Genomic DNA, 19,194 nt, shown 5'->3' on the forward strand with positions numbered 1-19,194 from the left:
TTGATCCCCAATAAGGGAAATTACTATTTAACCTGTGTTTGTTAGTAATCACTACACACAGGCCTGAAATACACACACGCTCATGACCTAATCATGCACAAATGGAGAGATGTCAAAGTAGGGCTGCTGCCAGCTGGACCAGCGCCCTGAGTGGTTGGGGGGGGGGGGTACGGTACCTTGCTCAAGAGCACCTGGCAGTGCCCAGGAGGTGAAGTGGCATCTCTCCAGCCACTAATCCACACTCTGTACTTTTGGTCCATACGGGGACTTGAACTGCCCCCCTATTTTATTAAGGTAGAACAAATGGTTCTGCTGCAGTTAGGGGGACCGTTAATCTCCCCCCCCCCAACAATATGATTGTATTTCAGACTTTAACAAAAACATTGAAGGAATACTTCACCCCCAAACTAATAATCTGTATATCAATTACTCACCCAATGTTACCTTGAATTCTTGAAAACGGTGAACGAAGAATCCAAAAAAGGAGAAACACAATTACAGCGACAGGGTTGTCGTTCATCAGGGCAAGGTCAGATGAAAACTATTCCATTAATATCTGATGAGATCACATTCAATCAATTCAAATCAAATAAGACCCAAACATTTGTTTTTGTGAAGTAAATTAAGTTTGGCAAAGAGTTTCCATGGCGGTTTATCTTCGAGGTCCAGCAACTCTCACCTCCCCAGCTATAAACACATAAAATATACAATTATAGGATTATATATAAACAAATGAAAAGATTTCAAAAGAGTTAGGCTATCATATCATTTCAGTTTAAGGCTGAGTTTCTAACAGACATGTAATTCTGCATTTCAGCATTAACATGGTGTTCGAAAACTACTAACTGAGATGAAGGAAAACATAGAAATGCAAATAAATTAATATAGCAACAAGCGGCGATTCGCAGGTTCAAACCTTTTTTCTCAATAGTGAATTCAAACTCTTCAACCCTTCAGACCCTCGGATGACTGAGCTTCTCATCCTCTCTCTAAGGCAGTGATTCCCAAAGTGGGGGTCGGGACCCACAGGGGGGTCGCAAGCCAGAGAGGGGGGGGTCGCAAGTTAATTTCCAGAAATAATTTTTTTTTTTAAACGATTAAAAATAGCATATTTTAGCCATGATTTTAACATAAGATAAAACTGTTGTGTTATTTTGTGTTGTCAATATGCTCGTGTTTGGATACACCTATAGTGCATGCGCGGTTGCGGGCAATGTTTATATACGTTTTTAGTGGGGGGGTCGCAAGTCACTTGCACCGTTACTTTGGGGGTCGTGGGCTGAAAGTTTTGGGAACCCCTGCTCTAAGGGAGACGCCAGCCCCCCTTCCTGAGAAAACCCATTTTCGACCGCTTTGTAACATTTAAGTCTAAAAAGGGCTTCTTTGCACCAGTTAAAAAAAAAAAAGGTTAGTACAGGGAGATGTTTCAGTGGTGTCCATTTTGACACTTGCCGGACACAAACATGTCTCTGTGGCTCTCTGGGAGGCCAGACAGGAACACAAAGAGGCCACTAGATGGAGCTGTTCTCCAGGGTGTTCATTCTAACTTGTGTTTGTGCATCCCTCACCCACAATCACCACTTCAGCCGCATTTTCCACAAAGATGTCCAACCTGCACCTAGGTGTGGTCATGTAGGCGTGAATTACATCCCTTCCAAAGTTTTCCAGCCCCTAATGTGCGTGAGGAATTCAAAAGCACAGAAGATTGCCCACAGTGACTGTGCGTATGCCCGCCAAATATTTGTCAAACTTTTTTCTGGCCAAATGTTTCTGCAAAATGAATTGTAACACAGTTTGATTGTTTTTCCTCCTAACTGGTCCAAGCCTTCACTGACTTTTGTATGTCTTGATTGAGTTTATTTTTGGCTTTGGATTCTACCCATCTAGTGAAGATATTTTGCAAAGAGCTGCCTGAAAAACAGAATGCAACGTGCAGTGCATCTTAAATATGAATTATGCTAGTCGTTGCCTAGTTCCTTTCCCATCTCCTGTTCCATGCGAAGAGCGAGTCAGACATGTATTGACCTCCTCATGGTCCAGTTCAAACAGCAGATGGAAAATCACTCGGCAGTCTTATTGTTGGCTCTGATACCCAGAACCAACCAAACCATCTGTCTCTACTGATGAAAAAATAAGAAAATGAACCTGGTGATTTGTTTGCGTTTGTGTGACACGGTGAATCTGTCTTTTTGAAGAACGAGCATTCACACGTTATTGACGGGGGGGGGGGAAGCGTTTACTGTGCCTGTGAACTCCCAACAGCCCCACAGTGGCTACAGAACTACTTCGACTCTAGCTGACAGGAGCTAACTGGCTAGCATTGTTGAGCTTGCTTGGGGAGAGTCTGGGTCTTTTGTAAGGGTGATTGTATGGAGAGCGTGTCTATGATCCCACATTTCTAACAAATAGTTTTTTTTCCACTGAAAATAATTAGGCCCCATGTTCCCACATTTCCTTTTTCATAAATTTGTATTAGATTTTACCCCCCATTCTCCCAATTTGGAGTTAGGGGTTATACCCTAACCTTGATTTTAAGAAAAATCTTTGAAATGTGGGAACATAGTTCTGCTATGCTAGTGTACTGCTTACATTTTTCTGTTCCCTGTATCTTTCTTTTATTGTCTGTAAAGCGACCTTGAGTGCTTAGAAAGGTGCTGTTAAATAAAATGTATTATTATTATTATAGGGCTGACCCCGTTGTATGAGGCGCTTCTCCATAGTCAGTGTATTGGCTACAGTAGATCGTGGTCGGCCCCCCCCCCCCCCCCCCCCCCCCCCAATTTGGAGGGTGACACAGAAGCTTTTTTCAATGTGCAGCGGCTGAATGTGTTTTATCATCCTAAAACAATATCAGTTCAATATGCTATATTTTGAATGTTTTCCACTGCTTTACCTCGCAGTCAGACTGACTTCATGACGAATAACCGCGACCGCTAAATTGTTCTCACATTTCATTTAAACAGACTCCTTTGACATAAACATTCATTTAAGTAATGGAGGAGGCTGGTGTGCTGCTGCCTTTCTCAGTTAGCGTAGTTCAGCTAGTTCCTAACCCTTTTAAAAGACTCCAGTGTCACAATTACACAAGCACATTGTCAGATCAGGGCAGCGATGGAGCAGGTGAGAGGAAAAATGGAGGAGAGCAATGATAGAAATAATGGCTTGTGAAAGGGTTATCTGACGGCAAGGTCAAGCTGTGATAATATTTAATATCAAAGGGTTGGTGACTATTTCCAATGTACATTTTTTTTAATATAATATTTGAAATGGTCTGGATTTTACGACTTATGAATAACAATGGCTAACAATAGTCATGTTTTTTTAAATCGGTATGATAGCATTAGGGGAATGATTAATGCAGTAAAATGACTGTGGGGTTAGACGGAGCCCCAAGGAAATGCTGCTGTCAAATCTTGCTAGCTTTTACCAACCCTGCCTTTACACTGATATTGTTTATAGGTTGTCCTTTTTTAGATGCTTGATTCTATCTGCTTCTCCAAACTGGGGGCGTGCAAACGGCCATCTGCTGTAGCTTACACACTGACAATTGATAATTCCCTGATACAACCACACTTCAAAAGATCCAAATTAGCCCTTTAAACTTTGGTGCATAACTTTTTTGTATTAACCCTTGTATCATTGTTTGCTAAAAGAAAAATGATGCCGTTTATTATTTCTTCTAACTCAAACTCATTGGCCTTGGCTCATTTCCTGTGAAGAACATAAAAAATATAATAACTTATTTTTAATGACTGCACACGGTACGGAGGTTAAGTTTTAATGATTTAGCTTCACAATTTATTGTCCCATTTAGAGAACTTACACTGTTCACTGATGGTTTCTACATTTTTTTTTTTTAATCCCTAGAGCTCCACAAATACTGTATGTGCTTTCAATAATATGAAGTCACACATTGTTTGAAGTGTAAATAAGCAGCTAGGTGGGATCTCTATTTTAACATCAGTGATGTGTGTGTGTGTGTGTGTGTGTGTGTGTGTGTGTGTGTGTGGTGTGTGTGTGTGTGTGTGTGTGGTGTGTGTGTGTGTGTGTGTGTGTGTGTGTGTGTGTGTGTGTGTGTGTGTGTGTGTGTGTGTTTTCTCTCCTGTTTGCGGCTCATTGGTTTTGACGATGCACCGCTCACACAGCATGGGCCATTTTAATAGTCTCCTCATCAAATGTATCTGCATCCTGTGTCTTGTGTCCCCCCGCCTTTGGACTGCAAATAAATTCCCCGGCGAATCGCTTTCTTGCACTTTTATGTGCTTCCGGATTATCCGCTGGATCAGATTCTATTTGTGCTCTTATTGTGTAACAGACAGCAGACTGTCTCATCTCTACAGCTCCAGTTTGGAGCAGGCCTGTTGTCCTCTGATATAATATTAATGTTGGCGAGGCAGCAATGCTCAGACTGGTCAGACTTTGTCAGTTTGATTCCCTGCTGGGAACGCCTGGACGGTACAAGTGAGGGAATCGCATCACAGCTGATGTCTTCTAGTTGTACTGGGCAGCTCTCAGGTGGGAACGTTTCCCACTAAAGGAGATTGTTGCAGAAGACAATGCTTAAGTGGACAGGTCATCCTCTGTTTGTTGTTCCACAATGCTTTGTGGAATATGTATCGTCACAGGGAACGCAGGTTTGCTTGCTATTTAAGGTAAAGAGCTCTATGACATAAGGAGTGAGTCATGATAAGCCTCTCACAGTGCTGCGGAATAAGGTCTGGCTACACCACACATACATTCCAGGATAGCAGAAAAAAACACTCTGGGTTGTTTGCATTTCTTTAAACCAATCACAGTCACTTGTTTTGGTGGATCATTTGCCAGGCACAGTAACCATAAACAAGGCAGACATTTTAGATGTTCCAGAACTGACCAACGGGAACGCACTCCCAGGTCATGTGACGATATATGCCTTGTGCTTTTACTGGGCAGAAAGTCCATAAGGGACTGTTAATTATTTTCACGTGGTGCATTTTCACGGGGGTGAGACATGTCCTATGAATGAAATCATAGTGAATCTGCTGATGATCTGGGTTGCGTGATACTTCTGGGATGTTAGACCATACAGCATGCCAGTGGAGATCCATACCCAGGCCTGGGTAATCACATGCCCAGATCCTCTCAATAGGAAGGGCAGAGGGGCCAGATATCACTAAGAAATGATAAAGCCTTCATACCATACCACAGTTTTTAGGCTGCACAGTAAATAACCTCCGGATAGGATGGATGGACAAAGATCTCTGCCAAGGGACACCGTATGCCTTAAGCGCTAATAAAAGAAAGAGTAGGAACGTGGTGGATTGAATGCGTTCTGCAAGTCAGAGAAAGGCAATAAGCCAACCTCTCTAAAAATGTCTTTCAGACAATGAAGTTCCTCCTTATTCACACTGTGGGGCTGTTACTGGCCTCCCACCAATCAGGAGGGCTGTATTATTGAATAAAGGGGAAAAGCTGTGGCAGTAAGTTTCAGCCAATCTCCAAGTCTTGATAAGATGTGAGACAATGGGGCCGAAGCGTAGCTGGCACTGTTTGTTAGAAACACTGGCAAAGAGAACGTCATGGAGGGACCAAGGCTCTGTCATAGCACTCTCTAAGGTACGCCGACAAACAGACACATCTGGGTTAAACCAGGTGAGGAGGGGCCTCAACACGAAGGACCAGAAGTTATGTTTGAAGTTGGGAACCGAAAGGCAACCCTCCTCTTTCCTCCTCTGTAGAGTAGACATCTTGAGTCGCAGCCGCTTACCTTCCCAGATCATTTTGGATACTACTGATTTGTAATTTACAACATGGAGGGGAGAGAGGTAGCATAGAGCGCACAACATTGACCCTGGGTAAAACATTATTTTTTGCCACTGAGATATGGGCTTGAATCAACATGGAGACCTATCCATTTTTCCATATCCTTCAATATGGAACCTCAATGCTGAGCCCGAGACACTCGCCCACGAGTAAAAAAAGAGCCTCTGATTCATAGTTTTGAACCATACGAGCGATTTACTCACTTTCGGTTTCGTTTAAATCCTGACGTTTTCGGCTTTACGGCGGTCTTTTCCGGGTCTTTCTAGCCTCTACAGGGGATTTTCTATCCAGCCTGGAACTTCAGCCTCTTCGGGCTTTAAATCCATACTGTTATATCCAAGATTGATCCACTTTATATCCATAATTCATCGCGTTTTGGCTCATCTCTGCCGCTGAATCGTTCGTCTAATCTCTCATCTCCCGCTCTGTGTCTGTCCCATCTATTGTTTCAGGAAGTGCATGCCCATATATGGGAGATAAAGGCACCCCTCTTGTATGGAAGGCCAGAGGGGACAAAAATGCCTATATACTCTATAGAAGGCCAAATGGTGCACTATTTAGACACATATTTGCTTGTATAACATTGCTGTGGGTGTAATATCAATAAATATGACATTATTATGTTATTATTGGCATAAGTAAATGTCATGAGAGCAAAACGTCTTGACTTTTTGGGAAAAAATGCATGTATTTTGTCAACGGTATAATTTATAATGATTATTTCTTCACAGTGTGACTCCCAAGACATATGAGAAGTGTTTTAGAATGGAAAATGGCTTAGGTTTTACTTATATGTCTGTGATATCAATACATATCTGGAAGATTCATTTATTTATTTATTTATCTTTAAGGCCCTACAACCATTTTTAACATGCAAGTGACCTCACTGCAACCCAAATATTCCAATAACCCAGTTTGTCCTAAAAAAATGATGTTCATATCTTGATTGTAGACAACAGGGTTGATGTTTTACAAGCTTTTTTATAAAATAAATCCAGACGGAAATTAAACTGTAAAAATGGCCTCAGGGCCCCCAGGGTTAAATATATAAACTGATTAACAATCGGGATGGCGGACTTGAAATTTGCCTTAATTGGGTGCTCATATTTATCACCCAGCCTTTGTCCCAGTTGTCAGTACTTTCCCAGAGTCCTCTAGTCCTGTGTAGTGTGGCTAACCCCCCCATATTAATTTCACGTTTGTACATCTATATCCGTGGATTGCGTTCGTTTGTCTGCTGCTTCCATGTCTGTACTACAGCTGTTGTGCACTGGATTTGCATTTTTACAGGTATAAATGGGCAGTTGATTACAAAACACACATTCCGTCACGGAACGGAAATTTCAGGAGAAAATACTGGCTTTAACATTGTTGTCAGAAAACACACATACATACATTTAAGCCTAGCATGTTACATTAATATCTGATGACACATTGTGATCATTTCTTGATTACATACAGTAAATATTACATATTACACCTTTTAAGTCCCACATTTTACGGCATGCCTGCTGAACGCCTGCCGCACGTGTGCACCATCCATAACTGAGCGGTCCGGATACTGGGTAGAGGGATTCAGCCTTCAAATTGAAGGTGTCTGTGTCTATGTGATGCTTCCCCTGCACCTTTAAAAGAAAAGTACACCCTAAATTAGAATTTGTCATTTCTACTACACTGTAGAACTTGTTTTTTGTCATTATACATTTGCCCCAGTCAGTCTCTCCTTAAGATGAACAGTAAAGTGAGAAATGATGTGATCTACAAACAGATCCTGGAGGTGCCCCCGTAGAGTACACTGTGATGGGTACTGATTCCAATCTGATTTGGGTTGAGTATTCAACATTGTTCCCCCCCCGAATTACTCACTCAGTGTCATCTAATCTTTTAATAAATCATCAAAAATGTCTGCGTCACATCATCACTTTGAGGAGTGTTCTCATTTCCAGCTTAAACAGACTGCTTTTGTTGGCATCAATTAATGTCCACATAGGGCTGGGCAATATATGGATATTATATCAATATCAATTAAGGCTAGTCTTCAACTCTGGAAATTGTAATAGGACACATGCTGTCTTTTCCTGGTTTTACCAGACTGATCTAGGCTAGCTCTTCTATTATTTGCTTTTTACCCACAGCCATATCAAAGTTGAGGATTATTATATATAAAAAAATCTCATTGTGTAAATATTTCATAAAAGCGCCAATCAACCCTACAATATCGCGGCAATGTTGATACATTTGGTCAAAAATATTGTGGTAGCCTATATGATTTTCTCCACATCGCCCCAGCTCTAGGCCTACAGTATTGTAACAGACTGATATTTCTTCAGGTTAATATGTCAATATTAACAGTATCACTGTTTACAGGCAGGTTAGTGATGTTGAGGTAAACTGAGATTTCCTCCGCTCAGTGAAGTTAACATGTGAGTTTAGATGCTGTGAACCATGTTAACATGTCCTCTTCCTATGGGAGCAGGCTAAAGCGCGCGAGATTATCCACCTGTAGTTGGCTGAGCGCTGGGGGGGGGGGGAGAAAGAAGAAAGACTGTGGTAATGGTTAGTTTTTGGAGACTGGGAGCTAGCTAGTGGCTAACGTCAGGTAGTTGACTGAATTGTTTTTGGCGTTGGCTACTGCCCACAGAAGCCTGTAGGCTATTCTGGTCAGTTCAAAAAAAAAACAACAACAACGTTACAGTGTATTGGAAATGTAGCCTCCGTTATTTATTTCAGTGTTAGGGTGGATTTTCCCTACAAACGCATCGAAACAACCATGCCTTCACGCGCTCCCAACATCACACTACGAGAGAGGGAGGAGTGAGAGAGAGAGAGAGAGCTGTTTACATTGTGAACCAGAGCTTAGATGTATCCAGCGACACCACCGGGACAGCAACTGGCTCGCCTTATGGCCACTTTGTGTCCGTTGAACCGCTTCTAACCGACAGCCATGATTTAGACACGCAGGTGAACTTCTTTTCGCCACTACGCTCTTCGACCACAACTCGAAAAAAAAGTGTTTTAAAACGGAAAGAACCCCTAGTTTTTAGGCTCTCCTCCGTTTCTTTATTCTTCGACCTTAATTGCTCGGAGCTTATTAACAGGTTATCACAGTCATTATGTCCAGGAAGAAGGGAGTGAAAGGCAAAGGGAACGCCAAGAGCCCCAAGGCGTCGCCGAGCAGCGGGAGGACGGGGAAAGGTCTGGCCGTCGCTGGCGCTCCATCCTCCGGACTGGTGTACCCCAGCAGACCGTCCATCAGCAACAGCGGGGAGTTTTACGACATCGCCTTCAAGGTAAGCCGACCGCAATGAGACGTTCAATCAAGCAGACAATTAGAACGGGAAACGGCCACAGGTGCGAGGTTTGAAAACGCCTTTCAATTCCCACTTTAAAAATGAGGTTGAATCCCGTGTTGTACATATCTTATTGTTTCTTGGAAGTTTAACTTCTACTTGTTTACAATGTTGTTTCAAATTATTCTAAGAAGCAATGAAGGTGTGTTTTAAGGAAATGACTGAAGCACTTGTAAGCAGCAGCATGTCCATTATAACTGTCTCTTCATGACATGAAAGGTGAGTTAGCTTTTCCCATTTTGTCATCTTCTCTTAAAACGTTGTAGACGTGTTCATGGACACATGGGCGTAAATCAGGGGGGGGGGGTAAAATTTCTGAGGAGCAATTTTTGAATGGGAAACAAACAAAACAGCCAATATTTGTAGAGGACATGTGGACACAGAGGAAAGCCTTAATACTATCATTAGTGTAACATGAAGACTTTACCAATATCTTTCTCTTCAGTGTTTCTCTTGATTCAATTAAATATTCTTTAAAACCAATTATAATTAAGTTTACAGTCAAGTCACAAAAATACTATTATTTAAAACGTGACTTATTTTTAAAAAAGTGCCCATATAAATTAACTACAATGCTTTTGTACACTTGTTAAATTAGCCACTGGTAAAGCTCATCTGCTAACCCTGACAGACACATACCTCCAAAAATATGAATTAAGCTCAACACACTCACCTGAGACTCTACACCTGACTGTCCCTGGTCTCCCGGGTCCTCAGTTCTTTCTGTCTCCTTTGCCTGTGACATATTGTTAGTAAGCACCCACAAAGTGTCTTGTACTTATTGTACTTATTGTTCTACTGAAAAAGGGTCTTATGTCTGTTTTTCATTTTATCTGGGCAACAATAACACAAATCTTCAATGTCAGATGTCTAAATGTGAGTTAGGTTCATAGGGTCACCACGCGGTCATATTATAATTAGAAAATGATCAGAGGATAGATATGTAACTGCAGCAAGGCCACTCTTATCAGCCACTTAACATCACATAGAGCAAAACAACTGTAGATCTTCAATAATAACTCTAATATCAGTTCACACCCAATAACATCAGGCCTATTGCCCTGTCAGTTATAGTTGGTGCATTTCTATTCAAGCTGTCAAACAAGCTAGGTAACGTTAAAGGTAAAATCCCCGGCTCTGTAATTCAATCATGTTTAATCCCAAAAATCCTCTCGCATGTATAAAATAAGAACTGCATATCTGTATATTGGCCAACAGAAGCATTAAGTGGTGTACGCCACAGCTGTTTAATTGTCCAGTGCAATAATGTGAAAGGGGGGGGGGGGGTGTTATGTATGAGCCCATTTCCCAGCAGCACAGGAGGAAGCTTTTTGTTTAGCAGGAGTAGACATAATGACAAAACATCTGGCTGTTAATACACAACATATTCCAAAATGCACTAGCCAATTTCCCCTTTCACTAAAACCAAAACATGAATTTTTTTTTAAATTGTAATTCGTCAAAAATTAAAGTAATCTTTGACTTGTTAGAATGCTAAATAACAATACAGGAAGTCAATCCTATCCTTTTTGTTTGTGTTGCTGTACAAGTAATTGTCTCAGAAATAATTGCGATTAACAATGTTATCTCTTTAAGTCCAATTCAAAATTATTTATGTATTACTTTTTCAAACAAATACAGTTTTACATGAATCCTTGGATATGTCTTTTGGTTGTACCACTGTTATGTGACCTAGATAATTTAATAACACAGGTACACAGGTATGAAGTAAATCACGCCTCTATTATTTTTTTATTTTAAAACATTGTATTTTCCTCTTAAATGAACATAAAATCAACAATGCAATTCAATTTTTTTTTCATACTTTCTAATCTTAACTAGAGTTATCTCAAGACACTTTACAGATAGTCGGTCTAGAACACACAAATTAGTAATTTACAAAGACCCAACAATTCCAATAATTCCCTAGAGAGGAAAAACTCCCTTTTTAGGGAGAAACCTCGGGGGTGAGAAAAAGAATTACCATCCCCAGTCAGACCTCTTAGGACCTTAGCTAATGTTAGAAATTAAATGTGGTTAAACAATAACAGCGATTGCGTCAAATATTTGCGATTTGACAGTTATGTAGTAATTGTTACAGGCCTACAACACACACACACTCTGTAGGACCATTATAATGTCGTAATGTTGCGACCCGTAAAGAATGTCAAAGTGCTGGAGAATAGAAGTAATCATCTCAGTCTTTTAATATTCTTTTATTAAACTTTTTGTCTTGTTTTACTTTTCCTAGACTAAATCGAAATGATTTGAATTTGATGAATAATTTGACAGACGAATCAGTAACAAAACTAATTATAAGCAGATGCACATTGAGAATATGCAAATCTAAATTCTCTTGTGGGTGGCAGCTGGTATTAATTCTGCATTCTGATGAACTATTCCTACGTGACAGGCTTGTCAAAACCGCTGCTCTGGGCTCAACTTTGACTTTATAGACACATCCGTTGTGTCACACATATCAAACACAATGGCCTTTTATGTCACATTATATCCCTGCTTATATCAATTTTAGGGTTGTCAGATGGGGAAAAAGGGAAACAAACTCTAGGTCCCACATATCTCTCTGTCTCTCCATCCATCCCATTGGTCTGTACAATCTGCTCTCTCCCTCTGGAGTGAGTGTGACGCTCTGCTTCCTCTGTAGATTAGAGTTTGGGGAGAGTGTGTGTGTGTATTGTGTTGCCTAAACTTCTGTGTATTTGTAGATACGTTTTCACCCGAGCTGTTTCCCTCCCCATACCTCAAACGCCTTAACAGACACAGGGTTTCATCAAAGCTCGTCTGTCTGTCTCTGTCTGTCTGTCTGTCTGTCTGTCTGTCTGTCTGTCTGTCTGTCTGTCTGTCTGTCTCTCAGGTGATGCTGGTTGGGGATTCAGGGGTTGGAAAGACCTGTCTGCTGGTTCGCTTTAAAGATGGAGCCTTTCTTGCCGGGAGCTTCATTTCCACCGTGGGCATCGACTTCAGGGTAAGCACGCTCCCGCTCAGAGGAAAAGTCTACAAAGCCCAAAATGAAGGTGTATTAATGTTCTACGTCTTTTATTGTCTCCCTTTGGGAGAAAGGAAATTGGCTGCGTCACAACCAGACAACAAATGATATCAATGAAACAAATGAAATATAACCGTGCAAACATCAGCCTCAGATCAGATGTTTTTATCATGGCTGCTCACCCAACTGTGTTCTTCATCGGCCCCAAGATGCAGCTCAATGTAACTGAAAGATTGTAACGTGTAAACTTTGACAAATCTAGTATGGCAGTCATGTCATTGTTATCCTTAAAGCTGGAGTGTGCTTCTGCAGAGATACATGTCAACGACCTATGGTTACCCATAACACCCTTCTCTGCACAGGTTTGCACATGAGCCGATCAGTACCCCTCCCAAATCTCAACAACACGTAGCCTGCGTTCCAATACCCATACTCCCATGTTCCGTTCAATCAGGACAGTCTTCATTAGAATGAATAATCCATTTTTTTTCAAGTGCATAATTTCAAGAGTAGTGAAGCCATGATTAGATCTAGAAGTATTTTCCCCCGGGGGTCTAGACACTCAACTCGGACTCAAGATGCGAGACTCGTGACCACTTTTCTATTTTTAGGAAACATCTAATGAGCTGACTGTATCCTATATCCTACCTATGTAACACCTAATTCTACCTCCATACATGAGAGAGAACTACAAACAACATTCATCTAAAGCTTTGGCCTTTAACATTTGTGTTGTCTTCCCGTCACAATTGAAAATCAGCACTTTTGCTGATGTTTTTTAATCAATGGTTTTAACTTTTTTTCTTTTTTTTTTTTTTTTTTTTTTTTTTGGAATAAGACACCCCAAAATTAATGATAGTAGAGATTTATACTTGCCAAAGAGCGTTGTGTGGAATCAATTATGTTATTTTGGGGAATTAAAAAGAACATTGATATAGGAAGATGGGTCAATTTGACCCGAGGACAACATGAGGGTTAAAAACGTCAGAAAAAGAAACTTTTCTCAGACTCAGAAAGATCAAGCAAGATCTGGTTGGCGTAACACCCACAGAGTAGAAGTCGTTGGAGAGAGATAAGAATGAATGAGTGAGTAAAGGGAGTCTTCCTTCCTTTTTTGCTAAGCATCATTCCCACGCACTCGCTCTGATGCTGGTTAGAGGTTACTACTGTAGGTAGTACACTAGGCATGCTAACATTTGCCGCTTATATTTGAGTAGACACATTTTTAGGCTTAATAAAAAGACACCAGCCTCCAAACTACACTGCACAAGGCTTCAGCATGTGGAGAAGCCCAAAGCCTTCCGTGCCTAGTTTTAGTTGCTAGGCTATGATTATCAAAAAAAAGATATTCGGTATCTGTTTGTGCGTTAACACAGCACACTCATGTTTCCCAACATGGTCGTGCGTCAGTCTGACAATTTATGTAAATAATGAAGCTTAAGACAGATGGAGGAAAAATACAATCTGGAGGTGGTGACTAATAACTGCTGTTTGACTTTGAACACTTCCTTTTGGCACCATACTACACTATACTGATCATAAAGAGATTCATTTAGGCTAACGGGGCAACTGGACGACATGGGTACTTTTAAAATCCACTTTTATCGTCCTTTGTCTCCGTTCTATATAAGGAGGTGCAAGGTGTTTAAACCCTGGATCCACCTATGGGACACAACGCATTTGAATTGTATTTAGATAATTACAAAGGTAACTTAAAGGGAGGTTATTTATTGACGCCTTATCCTTTTTTTTTCACTGCTAATGGCTAACCTATTTTCCGATTGTGCTCTGAGGGAAATTGCAGTGTCACTTTAAGTGTCCCTTTTTATATATATATATACTTAAAGTGTCCCTTTAAATGTCACAGCAGTGGCCTAGAAGCAGTGGCCCTTTCAGTCTTTCGCTGTCTTGTTGCTCCCCCAAAGCAAGTTCACTATAACTGCAGAATCTGACACAGTAGTGTGGCAAGACCTTCCTGCAGGGAGGTGTCCTCGGTCCCGTTTCACCCAGGCTGTCATCCACATCCACTTCCAGCAGAACAAGTGTAAGAAGGTTACGTTCCAGGATATTAGCCGTGTGAGTGCTGAAAGCACAGTGTGGATGCAGCCCAGCAGGGCGTCTCAGGATGTGTTAATTTACACCCGTAGCACAGATGGGAAGCCGCGTAGCCAGCATCATATCAGCTAACAGTAGAGGTAAAAATACGATCAGCAGGATGTACAAAACAAGGAATCACATGCTGCTGTCCTGCGGCAGTGACTGAACTATAGCACCGCGGTGTAGGCTACAGCAATGAAACACCCGCAGCTCTGTTTAGGACTCAAGAATACTGAACAGTCTGTGTTCTATTCTCTAAAGCATTGTGTTCTAGGTCTTAAATAACAGGTCTTACTTTTCCAACGTTCATGTAAGGTTGCCTCTATTGCTCATGAAACGTGTTTTATTCTGTACTTTTGTAGTTCTTTCTTTGCTGGTCCAATTATAATTTGCTGTAGTGTATGTACAGATTATTATTATTACTCTGTGGTTTTTATTCAATTTAAATACATTTATTTACTTTGCAAGTACGTTTGTGACTCTTCATCCCGTGATATACTGTAGGTCTTACATTTCATTCATAAATATCTTTAAAGTCTTACATTTGACTTGATAAAGCCTGCTGAAACCCTGAAGAAGAAGTACTATAACAGTAGAGGTAAAACGGCCTTCATAGAGGAAAGTCTTTGTAGTCGTTGCAGTAAGAATTGGTCAAATCACTCCTTTAAACACTCTTGAGTATATTAAGAATGCACATCCAAAAACGTTCACAGCATCTGGATTAGAAGACTTCAGTGTTTGCCTGACAAAGGCTTAGAGGAAATCTAAATCTACCCTAATGTGAGATGTTTGAGTCACACACCTCTGGTCTTCATGTGAGAAACAAGGAAATGAATTTGGCGAATTACGTGTGTTGCGTCAACCCATTCTCACTCCCGATTGGTCGTTGGCCTGTGGGACTGCTGGGATTGGTTGAAGTCGTGAGTAACTCAGGTTAATGGTGAGATTGGTGGAAAAGTTGCGGTGAGCTGTCAAAATTGCAAGTTCTCAATTCCCGGGGATTGATTGAAGTCCCGTGAATTGTTCGCAGCATGGCAAAATCCTGGAGGGACGGATTAAATGTATCGGTACAAAATGTGGCTGCTTTGTCTGTTTCTGCCCTCCATTGTTACTCCAACACTTTACAATTATTACACAATTATGGGTCATTTCAAAGCTACGCCATTGAAGATGCAAAATGACTCAGGCGAGCTGTGTACTAAGGCTCCGGTGATGTGCTTTTGTCCCGATTTGATTCTTTCACGATACATGGGTGCCGATTTGTATTGCTGTTTTCATTTATTGTGATTCTAGTAGTAGAGTAGAGTAGTAGTAGTATTGCAATTTGATAGTATTAAGGTGAATAATACACTTCTAGAGACAATTTATCATGAGACATGATGAGCTGGAAACAGAAATTATGTAATCGGCGTCAGCCGTACAATTTTCAAACAATATTCAGGTGAATCAGTAAAAATGAAAAATATTGATTTTAGGGAAAATCTTTCCTTTGGCTTTTAACACCAGGTAGAGTGATGATTTTATGTGTATACCTTTACCACATGCCGGCAGTTTATTTTATTATACCTTTATTATATTTGTGCTCTTATTGTGTTATCTATTTATTCTGTATTATCATTTTGTGCAGCACTTTGGAAACCTTGTGTTTGTTAAAATCGTGCTATATAAATAAAGTGGATTGGATTGGAAACGAAAATCATGATACGTAAGATTTTGAAATGATTTTCCCACCCCTACTGTTTACCTGTTTCAGCCTGTATACTAAGCTAATCTGTCTCCTGCCTAGCGCTTCATATTTAGCCTACAGATAAGATAACGGTATACATCATCATCATCCTCAGCATACTTTTGGCTAGAAAGTAAAAAGCAGGATTAACGTATCCTTACTTTCAAGGTCTAAAAATCTAATAGGTTCTCAAAATGATCTTAAAACAACAACACACACACACACACACACACACACACACACACACACACACACACACACACACACACACTCACAGTCACACTTCTCATCTCTTTAATCTCCTGCTCTGTATATATATTTTGATGTCTACAGCTCTTTGTAGCAGATCTGTTGGTCGGTTGAGTATTTTTAGAAACTTGAATATCTGCGCCACTGAGACTGAAGAACACTGGCAGTCTTTTGAAGTGAGTCTGCTTTGTCAGCTTACCTAATACAGGATAAGCACATTATGTACATGGTAATAATTTAGCATGGTTTCTACATCAGTATGCACTTTGTTTTGTGATAATTGTGGAGAATGATATTGCCACAATGAGTGGAGTTGGTACTTCACTGCTAGAGGCTTGTGTAGTGGATGTTACATGCAATGATGCTATTTTTAAATAGCAGCAGCCACTTCTCTGTGTTTCTTTAGAAAGAAAAGGCAGTGGACAATCAGAGTGATCAACATGTCGGGGTTAATCATTTGCTGTCGTGAGTGCCCCATGTAGAACAGATGGAACACACACACACGACTTTGTAAAAATGTCTTTCTGACCACACGTTGTCTTTTTCATTCACCTACCTTGAGAAAGACCATGTGTGATGGGAACTTTGACAAGCTGCACATGACTGAAATTCACCCCACAGTGCATGTGGCTTATCTTCTGTGTACAATAACCCTGGCTACATTTGTTTTGTTGAGTTACAGTAAAGAGACGGTTCACCACAGCATTATGTACATAATGACGCACAATGGCTGGCTTTACACTGTTTGGAGATGTGGCAAATGGAGACCAACAGCAAGAAGACTTGCCGGCAAACGAGGAAGATTCCTCAGAGCTGGTCCCGACTGCCTCCAGCTGTCCTGTTGGCCCTACATTAACTGTGTCTGCAACATGTTGTCACTCTGCAGCTTTTTGGCATTAGTGCCCACACTGTGCCCTCCAAACATATTTTCCTCTTTTTTTTTTTTTACCTCTCTAAAAAGAACTACAACTTCCCATTGAGTGAAAGTCCTTTGCTTTGCTTGTTTTCCTCTCTGATCATGATGTTGATTATGAATGGATATTCATTTGGGGCGTTTCTGACTATTTAAGGGCAGTTGTGGGCGTGACATGAAGCCGGCAAAGCTGCGCCACATTTGGAGTCAAATGTGATTTTTATAAAGGGAAACCTGCGTAGAATGTGCGTGTGCACGCTTTGTAAAACCGAATATTTCTGTGCGCACCCTAAATAAAGCCCCTGGTTGTGAGCAGTTTCATGGAGGAACAATTGTTTTTTCTACCAAACTACACCAGCCAACCGTATCACAGCGCACTAGGAAGCGTAGTAATGGATGAGAGGCTTCTTTTTTTTTTTTTAGATAATGCAAGTTATTTATCAGTCAGTGTATGTTAAAACATTACTTGTTCTATTAAAAGAACTGGCTCTGGATATCTTCCAGGGTCTCATGGATGATGATCTTTAGCATAATTAATGGTGTATCGCTTTCAGTGGCAGGGGGGTGATGTCAAAGGTGGCCAGCTTTAACCTCTAGTCCAAATATCACCTCTGGATCCAAAAAACAAGATGGCATAGTCCACAAACCAGTGGGTGACATCACAGGCTACGTCCACTTCTTTTACACAGTGTATGCTTGCAACATACTGTACAGTGTGAATTATCTTCACTAACATGTAACAGAAACTGTAAACATTTCTCCTAAACTACTCCCCCAAAATAGTTTTCTAAGAAATGTGAGACATGGCAGTCCGCCTCTTTTGTGCATTTTTCTTTGTGCCCATGGTTAGATTTGAAGAAAAATATGCTTATGGCACAAAACTGAAAGAGGTTGGTATTGCTTCTGAGCAAATAGAGTTAAAGCTTTCAGCTTTTGTGGAGATGGCAGATGGCAGAAGGCGTTAGGGGGATCATAAAGAAATCACTTTCAACATGTTTATCCTCTCCCGTAAAGACAAAGAGGAAAACACTTGGTGACAGGCTGCTCCGGAAATTATCAGAAAAATGTCACATTCCTTCTGAATGATTAATTTGAAGGTCTGCAAGTATAGTTTCCTATAGTTTACAATGAGATTTATGAGATTTGAGAGGCAGTGAAACTGTTCCCCATAGCTCCTTGATTAGTCTGGCTGCCAGCCACAGTAGATTCTCAGTGGATGTCTTCAAGACTAAAATGTTGCAGTGAACATGAAGCTGGTGAGATTTGCGCTTGCTTTACCCGACTTGGAAGCAACAGTGTTCATGGGAAATGTGTCAATTTTAGAGCTGGCAATTACTACTGGTGTGAGATAGAAGGACCTTGGTCCGGCAATGGCTCACTAATTAAATCATTTGGTAAGATTTAATTATATCTTTAGCACGTGCACTTAGAAAACTCTTCCCCCCACCCCCCCACAATACTCCAAAGTGAAAGTCAATTGTGTAGACTGAATTGTGTGTCCGTTGACCCCCCCCGTGTATCTGCGTGTACATCTACTATCTTCTATAATTTTTTATCAGCCCCCCCAGGAACAGTGCTCAGCCTTTCTGCCATTACTTCCCAGTGACCACTTTTAATTGCAAGGGAAAGTCCCTCTGCGGCCCAGACAGGATTCCCCCCATAGTCCACCATTGTAAAAGAGAAGTGTGTAAAGCTGCTCCCAGGACACTTCCCACTGCAAACAAGGGCAGTTATGACTATTTCTATTCGGAAGATTTAATCCATGGACTCGGACAGGCTGAGTAAAGCGAGTACTGTGCATATTAAGTGGGCCCATGTAGCACTAAACCCCGAAAGCTTAGAAACTCTTTTTGGCGTTTGTGTATTTGGCGTTCCGCCTGGAACGCTGGTCCTGGTCCTATATTACATCCATGGTGGACGTACAAGTGTAGGCACATGTGTGTGCCTGTTAGACTGATGCTCGACAGACTGTAATCAGCCAGCAGAAGGACTGTTGATGGTTGCAGTCCCTCAGTGGCCCCACAGGCTCCCCAGGCTCCCCAGGCTCCGG

General features: G+C 41.1%; 1 protein-coding gene across 1 annotated transcript in view; it reads left to right on the forward strand.

The window, feature by feature from the left end:
- Positions 1-8,496: 8,496 nt before the first annotated feature.
- The window catches only part of rab26 (RAB26, member RAS oncogene family), a 90,899-nt gene continuing 80,201 nt past the window's right edge, over positions 8,497-19,194 (forward strand). The window contains exons 1-2 of the mRNA XM_032502681.1: positions 8,497-9,092; positions 12,028-12,138. Coding sequence (XP_032358572.1) covers positions 8,916-9,092; positions 12,028-12,138 — 288 coding nt within the window. The 5' untranslated portion in view covers positions 8,497-8,915. The remainder of the gene's footprint in view (positions 9,093-12,027; positions 12,139-19,194) is intronic.

Source organism: Etheostoma spectabile, chromosome 21 (genome assembly GCF_008692095.1).
Source record: "Etheostoma spectabile isolate EspeVRDwgs_2016 chromosome 21, UIUC_Espe_1.0, whole genome shotgun sequence".
Taxonomy (NCBI): Eukaryota; Metazoa; Chordata; class Actinopteri; order Perciformes; family Percidae; genus Etheostoma; species Etheostoma spectabile.